The 17,016-nt window shown below is 46.2% G+C and overlaps 1 protein-coding gene across 3 annotated transcripts in view; it reads left to right on the top strand.

Moving 5' to 3' along the window:
• Positions 1 to 17,016, top strand: part of LOC126335593 (uncharacterized) — a 56,513-nt gene that overhangs the window by 22,255 nt on the left and 17,242 nt on the right. For all 3 annotated transcript variants that reach the window (XM_049999038.1, XM_049999037.1, XM_049999039.1), the window contains one exon: positions 5,540 to 5,920. In XM_049999038.1, coding sequence (XP_049854995.1) covers positions 5,540 to 5,920 — 381 coding nt within the window. The remainder of the gene's footprint in view (positions 1 to 5,539; positions 5,921 to 17,016) is intronic.

A 17,016-nucleotide genomic window follows, 5' to 3' on the forward strand; every position in this document is an offset into this window, starting at 1 on the left:
CTTGTATTATCTTGTTGAAATATAATGTAGAAGTAATTAAACTTTTTCTACTTGAGTCGGCGTAGACAGAAAACTACTTACCGTATGGTAACCAAACTTTATAGGAATAATGTTGAGACAATTCGTTGCTGGATTTTCGTTGTTAGTGGTGTTCGTGTCATGACTTGACGCCAGGTGCCGGTACTGGTACGGCGAAGTAGGGCTCAAACACAACCGTCCGTGCGCATTACGGTAGCAAACTGTCGACATGGGCCCAGACAAGGGGAGCGGTGTTTTGTTCGTAAAGCTGTTTTATCACCACAGCTGCAACAGTGCTGTTGCTCTTCACGAGTGCCCACCAACTAAAGGAATACGGAGAGGCCCTCTTTCCACATCGGGGTTGAAGAAGATGATACAGAACTTGGAATTAATTGGTGATTTGTGAATTCCTCCTGGGAAAGGTCGACGGCCAATTGCGTCACAAACTGTTGAAGTTACTATTGCCGTGGTTGAGAATGCTGGATGGAACATGCGATAGTCAAGCTGTGCAAGAGCTTTGTCACGAAGTCTGCACATTCCGTGGTCCACCGTAGTTTCAGGCATCAGCAGAGAACCTCTAGTTTGGTTCCAGGCCATAATGGGTGCAGATTGTCATCATATTGGGCAACATTTGAAACTTGTAACATAAATATTGCAAGCAGGTAACAAATATTGGCTTCTCACGTGGAAATCAAAAGGTGCTTGTTTCAATGGTTTATTCGTTATTTCTCTTCCGCTTGTCCTTACGAATGTTTCCACAAAGTTTCATTTTCCTACGATCACCCTTTTCTCATGGGAGCCCTCCCAAGTAGCGAAAGTTTAATTACAGGTGCCCAGCATAACGATAAAGAGGCCTAGGAAACAGGGCACTGGTACCAGCTTTAACAGACCAGAAAAGCGAAGGTTGTTGTCCAGATTTCCGACAATGCCAACCGGAGGTGGTCTTGTTTGCTCCCAACGACGGCCAACACAATGACACTAGGTGCTAGGCCCGTATGGTAACGATTACAGAATCCGACAAGTTTCTTGTTGCCCTAGGAGTATGCACACACGGATACATCCGTCGTAATCCTGCATGCAGACCGTCTGAAAACACCACGTGGCGGCACTCCAGTGTCCGGTGTTGTTGTAGGTGGCACCAACCTCTCTGTTGAAACTGAAGTTAAATTCTTCTGGGTTATTAGGCAGCGTCATGTTTCTTCTGAAATGATCGACGTTTCGACCCCTCTGCTGGGGTCTTCCTCAGGATCTTCTGGTGTCCACTACTGCTAGTGTTGCTCTAGCTGTTGTGCCAAGAGGAGATGTGACGATGATCGCCATGCTTAGGACATGGGGTTCCAGATATGGTGATACTTGACTGACTCCAAATAAGCTCATTTGATGACTCAAGGCAGATGGTGTTGTGAGGTAACGGTCGAGTTGTTGCGCCCTGAAAATGTTCCAAGTTCGAAGTCGGCGTGACAGCGCGACGGCTCGTCGGCGGCTGCGGGGTGCTGACCGTTAGCCTGCGTCCAGGGACCGCGTGGCTGGGAATTCCGTGGAGACGCTGCGTCGATGAAGGAGACGTGCCGGGAGTGCCAAAGATGGCCGACTTTGTGCAACCTTAGTAGCAGACACTTCACAGTTCATGTAGAAATTAATAGTAGCCACATGAATCATGATACTTCAAAAAATAAAACATGTACATTGCCATTATGTGCACGACGATTAAATGTCTTTCTTAGTTTAAAGTAAATTATAAAAGTAACACCAGCAACGAATTTCCAAAATGTAAACAGTTCATCTGATTTTGTCGATCAATGTGTCTTTAGAAAGCTATTAGTGTAAACCTAAATTGGTATAAATAACATGCATGTAACTTGAATAGTACATGAGTTATTGGGGGTTAAAGTGGCTCATTACTATCGATCGCGTCAGGCCAAAAGAACTCCACAGTTACACAAAATACGGTAGCAGCATGCTTATAAATATATTTATTCATCTATATCTTTGTTTACATGCAATATATAGTATTCATGAAGAAATTGGTCAATTATTAATTGTGTTTTAGAAAGCAGCTGGCTTACTTCTGTTCTATTCCTTTGATATATGATTATTTAATTTGTTTATGTATTGAATAATGTGCGTCAGATCGTGATTATGGTCCATCCGTATGAATATTTATTTAATTTCAAGTTATTTAAATGCAAATCGAGTATTTCGAATGCTTTTCGTTACGTTTGTGAGTGATCGTTGGCTTGGAGACAGGGCGGGGGCGCTCTAGCCAAACACTGCAATCGTTCCAAAAAGGACACGTGGAGAGGCTGAATGGGAGAGTGGCGGGAGGGACAGTAGGAGAGAGGACAGGAGAGAGTGGAGCATTTTGCGCGTGGTGGCGGGAGATACAAGTAGTCCGTAGGGCCGACTTGTGCGCTTGTGGGATTTCCGTGGGTACCGCAGTGAAGACGTAGTGTGCGTTTAGAAGTGAGTATCTTGCGAGCTGTGTTGCTGCGCGCAACTAATCTATTGTTTCCCTGTTATTCAACTTATATTTTATTTGATTGCTCGACCATGGACACGAATAAGTGTTTTACAGTAATAAAGGGCATTCTTAAAGGTACATGTGCTATCGTACCCATTATTTAAAGTCGTTAGAATAGTACCTGCAGAATTAATTCATTGCAATCTTTCATTCACAATTCTTATATAAAATTCAAAATTCCCAACTGCCGAGTGATAGGAACCTTCGACCATTCGATTGATGTGTGTATTCATGTCGTATAGTGTAGACTCAGCAGCATGTGCCCTGTGGTGCAGCAACTGCGTGCCCCAGCCCCTAGACAACGAAACCAGCCAAAACTTTTAATATTTCAACGTTGAGTCAGAGGGTACGTAGTTAACGGCCCCCATACCACATCATTTAATTGTGAAAGCCGGCAGTGTGTATGTCTAAGCCTTCGCGCCAGAAAGACGAATATGTTTCTCCATTCATGTGTACAGTGTTGAGTATGGCCCTGCTGAACCCATGTATTCGATTTTGGTATGATAGTTCAGGGACCCTGACCGATTCAAGCAGCAACATCGCCAGACCATAACTGCTGTGCTGATAGGTCATAATTCTCTCTCAGTCGAAATACAACAAATGCTGGCAGTCGTTTCCACTTCTTACATGTGGCATATCACTTATATTTGGATGATAAATCTGTTGTGTTATAGGTCCTTATACACCGTTCAAAATAATTATAGAAACGTGACTCTGCGTGTGTTCCATATTACACTGAAGAATAACTGAGACCTGAGTATGTTAACAGGTTACACCTCTATCTTTAAAAATGAAGTACACAAGAAAGCGTCATTACGAGCTCATTCATCTACATAACAAGAAATGAAATCTCCGACACGTGTCGAAAACAAAGTGGAAGCAGTCATTCATCGTGTCACCCCAGGTGGACTTCGAGAGCTCCAGGAATGTGCAGGCCCTCCGTCTACCTGACACCTACGCGCACGCTCTGCATAAGGTTACAGAGGCCGCCCCGCGGCAGTCGCCCCCGTTCTACAGTGAGAGCCCTCTGCTGTGTACACAGTGGTAAGGAGGGGCGGAGTGGTGAAGCAGCTGTCACTGTGGGAAAAGCTGGGCAGCTGCAGTAATGATTACTGAACAAATTAACACACAGAAGGCTTACTGAACCTGTATTTCTCCAAGTGTACAACAAGTCGTTACAAATAATGCAGCAAGAAATAGAGTCCAGTTGTCAATGTCCACAAGGAATACGCTCCAATTGCGAGTGGCTGACTGGTTGCCACTGGCCGAGCTGTGTAGTGGCGGCAGAGATCCGTAGTCCAGCTGCGCTGGAGGGTTCGCTCAGTGGGCGTGCAGCACTGTCTCCGCCAGATTCCGCGCGGCCGCTGCCGGCGTCTCATGGAGACTCACAGTTCTGTTGCCAATTTTGGCGCCGGTAGGGCGATACTGATAAGTGCTACCGCATCCTTGGGTCTTGTTGGTTAGTCTGTAGGAACAGGACGACCACAAACTTGCCTGGTATTTCTTTAATCGTGTCAGAAGCATCGTACATAAAGCCAGAATGATTAACACATACATATCAAGTATAGAACAAATACAAAAAGAGTATAAAAGTATACAGATATATAAGCAGGGTCCAATAGTTTTTTTTTATTTTATGAAGTTTTGGACCAGAACCTGGCCACGTCCAGCGCTTCCGGGATGGCATTCATCAAATCCTTGATGGTGGAGGTGCTCACTGCGTGAGATGGGTGGTGGTTTGAGTGTGTCCACAGTGACACAGCGCCGGTTCATTTGAGAGGCCCCATTTGCGCGTATGCTCTTTGGATCGTGTGACACCAGAGCGCAGCCTATTAAGAGATTTCCATGTCGTCCATTCTTCCATATGGCCGGGAGGGAGTTCTTCGTTTGGGGCTAACCATTCCCCGAGATTCGCGTTTTCTTCTCGCCGCATTGCCAGCCTCACTTGCTGCGGTGTCCCGACGATGTTTTCTGCTGTGTGCAGGAAGCTTTTTCTAGATTTTAGTCGGCGGCGGGCTGGCTGGTGTTTGTACAGCGGGTGGGCAGGTCAGGTCGACGCCTTTGCCTTTTCCTTCCTGGCCGCTACTTTCCTTCTAATATCTGGTGGGGCCACGCCTGCCAGGCGGTACAATTTATCAGTCGGCGTTGGTCTCGGACAGCCTGTGGTGACAGGGGCAGGATTCATTAAGCGGCCTGCCCACTTGCTTGGCGTGGCTGGAACTGTACCACACTGGGCACGTGTACTCCGCTGTTCAATAGCAAGAGGTGTGGCTCTCACTGTTCCAGGCTGTGCCCCCCACGTGGTGCCCGTTAGTTTGCGCACAATGTTGTTTCTCTCGGCTACTTTGTGTTTAGTGTTCGTGCAGTGCTTTTCATAGGTGAGTGCTCTATCCAAGGTGACGCCTAAGTATTTTGGTGTTTCGGAATGTTCCAGGGGCACTCCTTCCCAGTTAAGTTGCAGTCTTCTTGCAGATTGTCTGTTCTTTAGGTGGAAGGCGCAGGTTTGGGTTTTCCCTGGGTTGGGTTTGAGATGATTCCCCTTAAAGTAGGTGGCAAGCTTTTCGAGGGCTTCTGACAGATTTTGTTCAACAGTTTCAGAGCTGTTGCTGGTAATCACGTCCGACGTATGCTCGACGGGGTTTGGGTCAAGTCTCCTTAGACAGTCTGCAAACTCCTGTGAATGTCTCTAATGCTCTGGTTTTCCGATAAAAAGAACTCAATGACAGCTCTCTGTTTGGAATTCAGCTCCGTTACAGACACAATTTTGAAGGTAACACATAGCGCCACTACATATCGGAAGTTGATGTAACTGTAGCCCCACAACAAATTCCGCATTTTTTCAGCGGAAGTTGGCTGAGAAATACGTTTGTTGCATTACGTACTGAATGCCCCTCGTAGTACACCTTACGCCTCTTCGAAGTTTGTTACATAGTTCCGTAGGTCAGAGTTAGAAAAGGCAACAACTTAGAAATTTTGCACACCCTCTCACCACTGCCGCAGATGTCGTCAGAGAGCAGGCCGTGGAGGCGTCCGGACGACAAGCCTGTGCCGACGGTGTGGCGGCGCTTCGAGGGCCGGAGGCCCATGGCGGACGGGAAGAAGCCGCGCTTCGTGGTCCAGGACGTGCCGCCGGAGCTGGATGACGCCGTCATGGAGCACATGGTGACGCACTTCCTGCGCGACGAGCCCGTCTGCTCGCTGTCTGGGCTGCGCGACGAGCCAGACTCGCTGCGCTGCTTCACCGCCATCTGGCGGGGTTACCTGCGGCAGCGCGCCGCCCTGGTCGCGCTCGTCGAGGACGACGACGGCGTCGCCAGGCGCGTCATCGGCGCCAACCTCACCAAGCCGGAGTGCCTCGTGGACAAGGACAAGAAGGAGCAGGTGGGCAGCGGGTGGCGGCAGCCGAGGTCGCTGTCTTTAGGGTCTCTGAATCTACATCCGCAAGACGCAATACAACGTGGGGTGGAGTCTACGTCTTTCCCGTTCCATTACCAATGGTTTGTAGGTAGAAAACTGCCGATAAAGGTCATTGACATCTACATCTACACTCTGCAACACCCCTCACGGTGTGTGGCGGAGGGTACTTCATGTAGCTGTGTCACTTCCCCTTTGCCTTTCCAAAACACTTTACGATGTGTCGTAGGGCGTACATCTTTCCTCTTCTATTAGCGAATGGTGTGTGGATAGAACAACTGTAATAAGCTTCACTGAAATCTGCATCTACACTCTGCAAGCCCTCTTAGCCTCTTCCTGTTGAAGGTGTGTACGTTCCTACATGTCTTCTTCTACACCAATCTATCACGAATGTACATAGCGAACTATGTTCCGCAAGATCTCTGCTCGCAGGATCCTTGTTCATTTTTATAGAAGACATTTTCAGTCCCTACTTATGTCATAATGCACAAGTGTACAATATGTTCTACAACTCTGTAACAGATTGATGCGAGATACGTACGACATCTGTCTGCCGACCTTTCTTCCAAATGAGAATGACCTGTGCATTTTTCCAGTGGCTGCATACCCCTTGTTGCTCTAAGACCCTATGTTAAACATAGTATTACTTAAATTCAGAACAAACTTACAGCATACACTCGAAGGCAAAAAGAAAAATCAACGATGAAGGAATTATCCGACTGAGACGGAAATCGTAAAATGTAGTGTACATGTGATTACAGTTACATGTGATAAGAATTACAGAAAAATTGCATGATTTATTCAAGAGAAAGAACTTCACGAACTGAGCAAGTCAATAATGCTTTTGTCAACTTCTGGCCATTATGCAAACAGTTATTTCATTCGGCACTGATCGACAGAGCTCTTGGGTGGACTCCTGAGGGATACCATACTAAATTTTGTCCAATTGGCTCACTAGATTACCAAATCCCCGAGGTGGTTAGAAGATACTTTCCATAACACTCCAAACGTTTCCGATTTCGGGGACGTCGGGCGACCTCACTGACGAATATAGCGGTAAGCAAGCATGAAGACTGCTAGTTCAAACTCTCGACCCGACAGCAAGGAGTAACGACCTGGGGTGCTACTTCTTTTCATAACAGGATCCCTTTAGTTGTCATCCGTGGCACGGTTACAGGATAGCGGTAAGTCGACAAAAACGTCCCGCTTTGTTGCCCTTCATGGCAAGCCAACCTGGGCTTACATTTCAGCAAGGTAAAGCGCCCTCACACAGCGAGAGCTTCCACTGCTCCCCTTTGCGCTCGCGAAGCGATATCTTGTTCAGTATGGCCGCCGGATCTCTCCTCAATTGAGAACGTTCGCAGCATTAAACACACATCAAAAAAGTTTTGCATCACCTCGGTTCCGAAAGTTCCGGAAACTGTACAGAAAATTGGAATAGAGATCAACATAAACATCATTTCCGCCCTTTTTATTGCTCATTAAAGCCACACATTACATGTTGTACCAACACATAGCGAGACCTTCAGAGGTGGTGATCCAGATTGCAGTACACACCGGTACCTCTAATATCTACTAGTACGTTGTCTTGCATTGATCGATGCCTGTATTCGTCGTGGCATACAATCCACAAGATCATCAAGGCACTGTTTGTCCAGATCGTCACACTCCTCAACGGCGATTCAGCGTTGATCCTTCAGAGTGGTTGGTGGGTCACGTTGTCCATAAACAGCACTTTACAGTCTATCCCATGCATTGTCGATAGGGTTCGTGTCTGGAGAACATGCTGGCCACTCTAGTCGAACGATGTCGTTATCCTCATGGAAGTCATTCACAGGATTTGCACGAAGGGGGCGCGAAATGTCGTCCATGAAGAGGAATGCCTCGCCAATATGCTGCCGACATGGTTGCACTATCAGTCGGAGGATGCCATTCACGTGTCGTACAGCCGTTACCGCGCTTTCCGTGACGACCAGCGGCGTGCTTCGGCCCCACATAATGCCACCGCAAAACAGCAGGGAACCTCCACCTTGCTGCAATCGCTGGACAGTGTGTCTAAGGCGTTCAGCCTGACCGGGTTGCCTCTAAACACGTCTTTGACGATTGTTTGGTTGAAGTCATATGCGACACTCATCGGTGAAGAGAACCTGATGTCTACCCTGAGCGGTTCTTTCGGCATGCTGTTGGGTCCATCTGTACAGCGATGCATGGACTCTGCCATCGACGTCGGGAGTGAAGTTGCGCATCGTGCAGCCTATTGCGCACAGTTTGAGTCGTAACACGGCGTCCTGTGGCTGCACTAAAAGCATTATTCAACATGGTGTCGTTGCTGTCAGGGTTCCTCTGAGCCATAATCCGTAGGTAGCGGTCATCCACTACAGTAGTAGCCCTTGGGCGGCCTGAGAGAGGCATGTCATCGACAGTTCCTGTCTCTCTGTATCTCCTTCGTGTCCAAACAACATCGCTTTGGTTCACTCCGAGATGCCTGGACACTTCCCTTGTTGACAGCCCTTCGTGGTACAAAGTAACAATGTGGACGCTATCAATCCCTGTATTGTCCGTCTAGGCCTGGTTGAACTACAGACAACACGAGCCATGTACCTCCTTCCTGGAGGAATGACTGGAACTGATAGATTGTCGGACCTCCTCCGTCTAATAGGCGCTGCTCATACATGGTTGTTTACATCTTTATCATCTTTGAAAATCAAAGGGACTGTGTCTGTGTACAATATCCACAGTCAACGTCTATCTTCAGGTGTTTTAGGAACTGGGGTGATGCAAAACCTTTTTTCATGTGTGTAGTTATGGCCCTTCATCTCGTGTTTCTGACGATCTAACTCTTCAATTAGATACAATTTTGCACGATATTCCTCAGTAGGACATCCAACAATCAATCAATGCCAAGTCGAAAAACTACTTGCATAAGGGCCAGAGGTGGACCAATGTGCCACTGCGTTGCTATAACTGTGAAGCTGTTTCTATTGAATAAAACTTCCAGTTTTTCTGAAATTGAAGTCATTTGTTCGTCTGTACGTGTACATCACATCTGACAATATCCGTCCTATTCGGATAATCGCTTCTTAGTGCATCTCTCTTTCTTTTTTATACTGGAAATTATCGCCCCGCGCTCTTAGGCGTTGTACTGCTAGTGAGATATTAAAACTCATTTTACGCAAAGACTCTACGATCGATTGCTTCAATACTGCGTCGTATTTTTTCCTTCAATTGGTCTACCTTTCTGATGTTATTTCGTACACTTTTCATTTAAGACAAACGTCTGGTGAAAGAGGCGCTCACCGACTTTTGCTTATTGTACACTACTCGCCATTAAACCGACAGGAAGACGTTGCTGTGATATGCAAATGGTTACCTTTTCAGAGCATTCACACAAGGTTGGCGTCGGTGGCGACACCTACAACGTGCTGACATGAGGAAAGTTTCCAACCGATTTCTCATACACAAACAGCAGTTGACTGTCGTCGCCTGGCGAAACGTTGTTGTGATGCCTCGTGTAACGAGGGGAAATGCATACCATCACGTTTCAGACTTTGATAAAGGTCGGAGTGTAGTCTTACGCGATTGCGGTTTATCATATCGTGACATTGTTGCTCTCGTTGGTCGAAATCCAATGACTGTTAGCAGAATATGGAATCGGTGGGTTCAGGAGGGTAATATGGATCCCAACGGCCTCGTATCACTAGCAGTCGAGATGACAGGCATCTTATCCGCGTTGCCGTAACGGATCGTGCAGCCACGTCTCAATCCCTGAGTCATCCGGTGGGGATGTTTGCAAGACAACAACCATCTGCACGAACAGTTCGACGACGTTTGCAGCAGCATGGACTATCAGCTCGGAGACCATGGCTTCGGTAACCCTTGACGCTGCATCACAGACAGGAGCGCCTGCGATGGTGTACTCAACGACGAACCTGGGTGAACGAATGGGAAAACGTCAATTTTTCGGATGAATCCAGCTTCTGTTTACAGCATCACGATGGTCGTATCCATGTCTGGCGACATCGCGGTGAACGCACATTGGAAGCGTGTATTCGTCATCGCCATCCTGGCATATCACCCGGCTTGATGGTATGGGGTGCCATTGATTACACGTCTCGGCCACCTCTTGTTGGTATTGACGGCACTTTGAACAGTGGACGTTACATTTCAGATGTGTTACGACCCGTGGCTCTACCCTTCATTCGATCCCTGCGAAACCCTACAATTCAGCAGGATAATGCACGACCGCATGTTGCAGGTCCTGTACGGGCCTTTCTGTGTACAGAAAATATTCGACTGCTGCCCTGGCCAGCACATTCTGCGGATCTCGCACCAATTGAAAATGTCTGGTCAATATTGGCCATCCAAGCTCTGTTTGACTAAATGCCCAGGCGTATCAAGGCCGTTATTACGGCCAGAGGTGGTTGTTCTGGGTACTGATTACTTACTATCTATGCACCCAAATTGCGTGAAAATGTAGTCACATGTCAGTTCTAGTTTTATATATTTGTCAAATGAATACCCGTTTATTATCTGGATTTCTTCTTAGTGTAGCAATTTTAATGTCCAGCAGGGTACTTTCTTCTGAGAAGGATTCATGCATTAGAGACGGTGGATGACGAGAGGTGTTGGACGTGCCTCCATATTGCTGGGGAAAAGTGGCGCTTCTTTTCATGTTCCTTCAATTGAGAGCAGAACTTCGCGAAAATTTGAAGATATATGTGTATATTGACAGTGGTTCCAAAGAACATCGTGCCAATAATTCGACTGCAAGAAATCTTGCACCGTACTTCATTTTTTACTGTGAAGAGAACTTTGCTGCTCAGTGTTAGTGTTTTCGATGTCCCAGTAACTCTTACTGCGGCTATGAAAATCACTAGAGAGATAAAACGCAGCTCCGTTATTCAATAAATTTGGTGTCAAGTCAATTATTCTTAAATAACCCATTAACAGATGAAAATCCGTAAGGTTTCAGGTGTAAGGACTATCGGAATAACTAAAACTAAACTCTGGCCGAACAGGCCTTGTAATGTCGAACGGTACCGAAAAGCCAACGTGTCATCCTCAGCCCACAGGCTTCACCGAATGTGGATATGGAGGGGTATGCGGTCAGCACACAGCTCTCCCGGCCGTGTGTCAGTTTACGAGACCGGAGCCGCTGCTGCTCAATGACGTAGCTCCTCAGTTTGCCTGTCAAGGGCTGAGTGCGCCCCGCTTGCCAACAGCACTCGGCAGACCGGAAGGTCACCCATCCAAGTGCTAACCCAGCCCGACAGCGCTTAACTTCCGTGGTCTGACGGGAACCTGTGTTACCAGTGCGGCAAGTACGTTGCCCAAAAGTATTATGAGGAGCATTCAAATGAAATCCGGTCACTAGTGTAACGTAACTGTTATACACAGTACACGTACCCAGAAATAGTCGCCAAAACTGTTGGCACATTTATCCCATTGCGACACTAGCCGGTCGCTTCTATCCATGAAGAAGCCAGTAGGCTGCTGTCGGATCCAGGCCTGGAGCCAGTCACACAAATCGTCGTCCGTTGCGAATCGATGTCCGCGAATAGCTTGTTTTAGTGGTCCAAATACATGAAAGTCGAAACTTCCTGGCAGATTAAAACTGTGTGCCCGACCGAGACTCGAACTCGGGACCTTTGCCTTTCGCGGGCAAGTGCTCTACCAACTGAGCTACCCAAGCACGACTGACGCCCGGTACTCACAGCGCTACTTCTGCCAGTATCCGTCTGCTACCTTCCAAACTTTACAATCTGGAAATATCTCCCAGGCTGTGGCTAAGCCATGTCTCCGCAATATCCTTTCTTTCAGGAGTGCTAGTTGTGCAAGGTTCGCAGGAGAGCTTCTGTACAGTTTGGAAGGTAGGAGACGGATACTGACAGAAGTAAAGCTGTGAGTACCGGGCGCGAGTCGTGCTTCGGTAGCTCAGTTGGTAGAGCACTTGCCCGCGAAAGGCAAAGGTCCCGAGTTCGAGTCTCGGTCGGGCACACAGATTTAATGTGCCAGGAAGTTTCATATCAGCGCACACTCCGCTGCAGAGTGAAAATCTCATTCTGGATACATGAAAGTCAACGGTGAAAGGTGGAGACTGTGCGGTGGATGTTCCAGCGTTTCCCACGGACGATGAGCCTGTGCACGACGAGCATTGAACGACTCGGACTGCAGTCGACGTGCACAGGCTCCATCCGGCGACACGTTTCAAGGCTTCCAACTCCTTCCACCGCCAAAAATCGAATCACTCCCTATGTTTCTGCTTACCCTGCCGCATGTTGGGTAGTAACGATAACTTGTGTGACCGCCTTCTCTTAGGCGCGAAACCACACTGGCACTATACAGCAACAAACGGGGCTCTGGTGTCAGTCTGTCTACCACAGATGGCGCCACCATACCGGCAGTTACGTGGAGTCACCTTATTTGTAACTCGAGCGTAGATTCACTGACCAGGTTTCATTTGAGCGAACCTCGTACAATATTCCAAATGACGTATTTCTCGATTTTGAAACTATGTAAATCACGATTGTGTGCCAGCTTCAGTGCGAAAAATCTGTGAAACTGTGTGCTTCTGTCCGTATGCCGAGAGTTTGCACTAGATAAAAATTATGTCTTATCGCACCAGAAATAATTAAGTAATGCCGAAAATTTGTTTTGTTTTTTGATGTGTGTTGTTGAGAAACGTAAATTATGAAAGCAATGTCACGGCCCGAAAAGTTGGGAAACTGGACTGTTATCAACTTGTAAACACGGTGAGGGGAACTGTGCGTGAGTAATACTCTGGCTCTTTTTTAAATGATCCAGTTCGTGTACAAGCTTCAATTATACACCACTTTTATTCGCAAATTATGCCATATTGTAATTAAACAAAGATTACAATGAAATTTCACTCACCTTTACACAACAAATAACAACTGAACCTATGAAATTAACCACTTTCGCACGCGATATGGAGATTGGGCGACTGGGGAACAGTAAAGTTCCAACATGTTGTTTTCGGAGTGGGACCGCATTTATATTTCATAAACTGTGTTTATCAGATCTGTGGACTTTGAGCCACAGTTGCTACTTCTGGACAAGAACGAGCTATCAGACTTAACTGGCGCTTCTTCTCTGATGATGATGGGTCAACTTATTCAAACGACTGAGTACTACAGTACTCACTACCTGACTTTTGTCAACAGGAAACGAACCGTAGTTACTTTTAGGTCGACCTTTGTATGGTTTAAACGTCCTGCTAATCAACGTGTGGAGAAAATAGGGGTGCTCAAAACGGTAAGATAGGAAACCATTGTAGAAAAAGTTCATTTCCCGCTTATTAACGCGCAAAAGAAGTAAAAAGTGACCAGATGCCAGTAGGACTCGCGCTCATAGCGCTCCGTACAAGCTTAATTCTGCATGTATGTAGTTCATCCACCCCAGCAATCAAGAATTACAACGATTTTGCCTGTTATTGACATTGTAACTGGCAAGATATCTGTCCAATTCCAAGAATGTTTTAATTTCAAGTTTGAAGTCGGATAACACACAACAAAAGAACTATTTTTCTCGTTTCATGTAACAACATATTAAAATTTTCTAATTTTTTCCTTTACTTGTTCAGTGAAACCTTGCTTCTTCAAAATTTCATAATTCTAGGCTAATGGGAAGTGGCTTATAGGTTTTGGTGAGCAACTTTGCGAGTGTCAAAATATATGACACAATTAGCCGTATCTTTTGATTGACTAAGAACCTCATATTTATTACACCACTAAGAGGCCATAGACATCAATAGGTGACAAATTTCAATTTGATACGTCTAACCGTTCATGAGAAAAAGGCATTTAACAGTCGGACCCACAGACAGACGGGTAACAAATGATCCTATAAGGGTTCCGTTTTCACTGACTGAGATAAGAAATCAGAAAAACGACGAAGAAGGATTAAGGCTTAACGTCTCATAAATGATGTCATCTGAGATGGTGAACATTGTCTCGAACTGCGGGTGGATGAGGAAGAAAATCAACCATATCTTTGTCAAAAGGAACCGTTCTGGCATATGCCTTAAGCCATTCAGGGAAACCACGGAGAAACAGCTGGCCGCTTTGGCCGAGAGGTTCTAGTCGCTTTAGTCCTGAACCGCGCTGCTGCTACGGTCGCAGGTTCGAATACTGCCTCGGGCATGGATGTGTGTGATGTCCTTTGGTTAGTTAGGTTTAAGTCTAGGGGACTGATGACCTCAGATGTTAAGTGCCACAGTGCTTAGAGCCATTTGAAGCGTTTTGAACAGAGAAACTTATAGCTGTGCAGCTGAATGGTGAGTTGAACCAGTACCCTTCCACAGCCTCAACGACTCGACTGCACCACTTAGCGTCGCAGTGCCAGAATGGTAGACTCAGTTCATAAGCTGAACCGAGAAATGCAGTTTATTTGAAATTGAAAGTCATAGTTTGTTCATAACTTTCACCCATATGAGATCATATTTAATACCCTTGCGAACTTCAAGTACGTAGACTTCAGTGAACTGAGTTAGAGGCTTTAACCATCGAAAATGGCTTAGGATTCATAAATTCTATAAGAATCTGTGTTCTCCTGTGAATGGTTGTTAAATGTTCTGTGGACAGAACAGAATGGAAAGGTTAGTTTTAACAGAGAAAGGGAAACTGTGAGAACCCGTGGTACAACACTACATCTTTAGTTATTAATTATTCATGAACAGTGACTATCCCAAGCTCGTTTCTCACCTTTTCCGTGACATGTGATCAATTTTCAGCAGTTTTAAGTCACAGGTTATTAGTTCCTTGCGAAGGACTGATCGTGTGTAAATTTTACGTGATTAGTTAGCAGTATTGCCGATGAATAATCGTAGTTTATTTCTTTTGCAGAAAAACACGAACATCACATTAATACTTAGAGAGAGTCACAAGAAATTATTTGCTTTGGTATAGAATGTGTCAACGTAGGAGATCAGCGGGGGCACAATACTTATCACGGCCTCGAACAAGCACTGCGATTTACGTGCGGTGGGAGGAACTTACTGTCACTGCGGTTACTGGTGCTCAAATAATCAGAGCCAGAGTGTTGAGGTATCTTATCTTCGAAGTCGTGCAAACAGCAGGCTTTCGTGGACTGCTGTGTCAAGTCTGCATTTCTGTATGAGAAGACAAGGGCGCGTCCACCATTAGTGCTTGCACTTGCGTTTCATATGACAGGGAGTGTCAAACTCATCCTGCTGTAGCCAGTTAGACGTTTCATTCTGATTAAGCACATTTATTAATTCGTTTTAACGTGATAAGGAAATTTCCTTATTGATGATGTTCGTAGTGTGTTGGTCGATTGATATGGGGCAGAAAAGATGATTGCTGAGGTTACCTATTCCTATTTGAAATGTATCTTTCGGTAGTGAATCTGTGTGGTTAGCGACCACAACTACCGAGCCGTGGCCAAGGGCTTGGTTAAGCCGTTAGCACGCAGACGGTGTTTCGAACATTGAGCATGCTGAGTTCACCAGGCTGGTGAACGCTCAGAAACTACGCGGCTTGAGCATACAGTATCAACAGGTGGCCTTACTCACTGGTTTACAACAACAAGGGCTCAATGAGATACTACCACTTAAAAAAGCTGCAACACTCGGGCATATAATACGTATGTAGTACTAACTGCCATTTCCTGTTATTTAGCTGAGTAGAAACCCATAAATCTGCGAAAATACACTGATGAGCCCAAAAATTATGGTCACCTGTTTAATAGTTTCTTGCTCTAGTTCTTAAATACAGTACAACAGAGATCCTATTTGACGTGTGACAGGGTTCCAGTAGTGTGTGGCACCAGGTGCCTACGCACACGTCAAGTAACTCGCACAAATTACGGGATGGTAGTTTAAGGGCAAGCAGGTGGCGTCCGATATGTGTTCCAACGGGTAAAGCTCAGACACATTTGGTGACCAAGGCATTAATGTGAATTCACTATAATGCCTCCCAAACCACTGTAGGAGGAACATGACCTAGTCTTGATAGAAGGCGTGATCGCTGTATGGGGATTCATCAAGCGTGATGCGAAGGATTTTGTGCGCAATGATGTTCACGTAGCTCACTCCTGTCGTGATGCCTTCGATTACCAACTCTTTCTACCCCATAGTACGATTCCGTCCTCACCGGCCTGCATCTGTGGTGCAGCTCACGTTTCGTGCAGCAATTCGCCTGGATGAAGGCTTGTAAGGACCCAACCTTCGACCTGGTGTAACAAGAATTGCGATTCATTCGACAGGCGGCACGTTACTATTGATCCACTGTGAAAACTCAGAGATGGTGTGCCAACTGCAGCCATAAATGACGACGCCGTTGGGACAACACAGAAACACACAGGGTTGTAAGGTGTGGAGCTCCGTGTTCAACAGTGGTGTCTGAGCGGTGTGTTCCGAAGCAACTGTGCCGGTGTCAGCATTGTACTGTGTTGTCAGACCGCTGCCTGCATTGAGGGAACCTCCGACATCTGCGATCTTCCAGTACCACACAGCCTGCTCGTTGCTCCACCACCCTTCAGCCACTTTCTGTAGGCGCTCACGACAGCAGCACGCCAACAGGCGACCAGCTTCGCCGTTTCAGAGATTCTCGTTTACACCCGTTTGCACCACAAGTATGTACTCTATGTCAAAGCCACTTGTATCAGTAGATTTCCGCATTTGTGGTCCATACCTTCGTTATAATGACTGGTCATTCGTCTCTCTTCCTCTTACCTTCTTTCCTCACTGTATCATGTGCCCGCTACACCACCAGGACGCACTGAACCACGCGGTGGGCACTGGTCATGACGTTTTGGCTCCTCAGTCTAAGTTACACAGCATTTTTCTTTCACGTAGACAATGATGTTCTTTAAATGGTAATACATCAAATGCAATCCTTTAATTCTACATGTTAGCAAACTGGTTATTTCACACTGTCTCTCAGTTAAATAGGCACTCAAAAAGAGCAGGCAAATTTGACTTCACTGAAAGCATATCATACAAAACCAAAAGTACATCAAGGTGGGGTGTAACAGTATTATATCATGCTGCTATTAACAATGAATTTAGCAGTTCTACACAA

This window comes from Schistocerca gregaria, chromosome 2 (assembly GCF_023897955.1).
Source record: "Schistocerca gregaria isolate iqSchGreg1 chromosome 2, iqSchGreg1.2, whole genome shotgun sequence".
Lineage (NCBI taxonomy): Eukaryota > Metazoa > Arthropoda > Insecta > Orthoptera > Acrididae > Schistocerca > Schistocerca gregaria.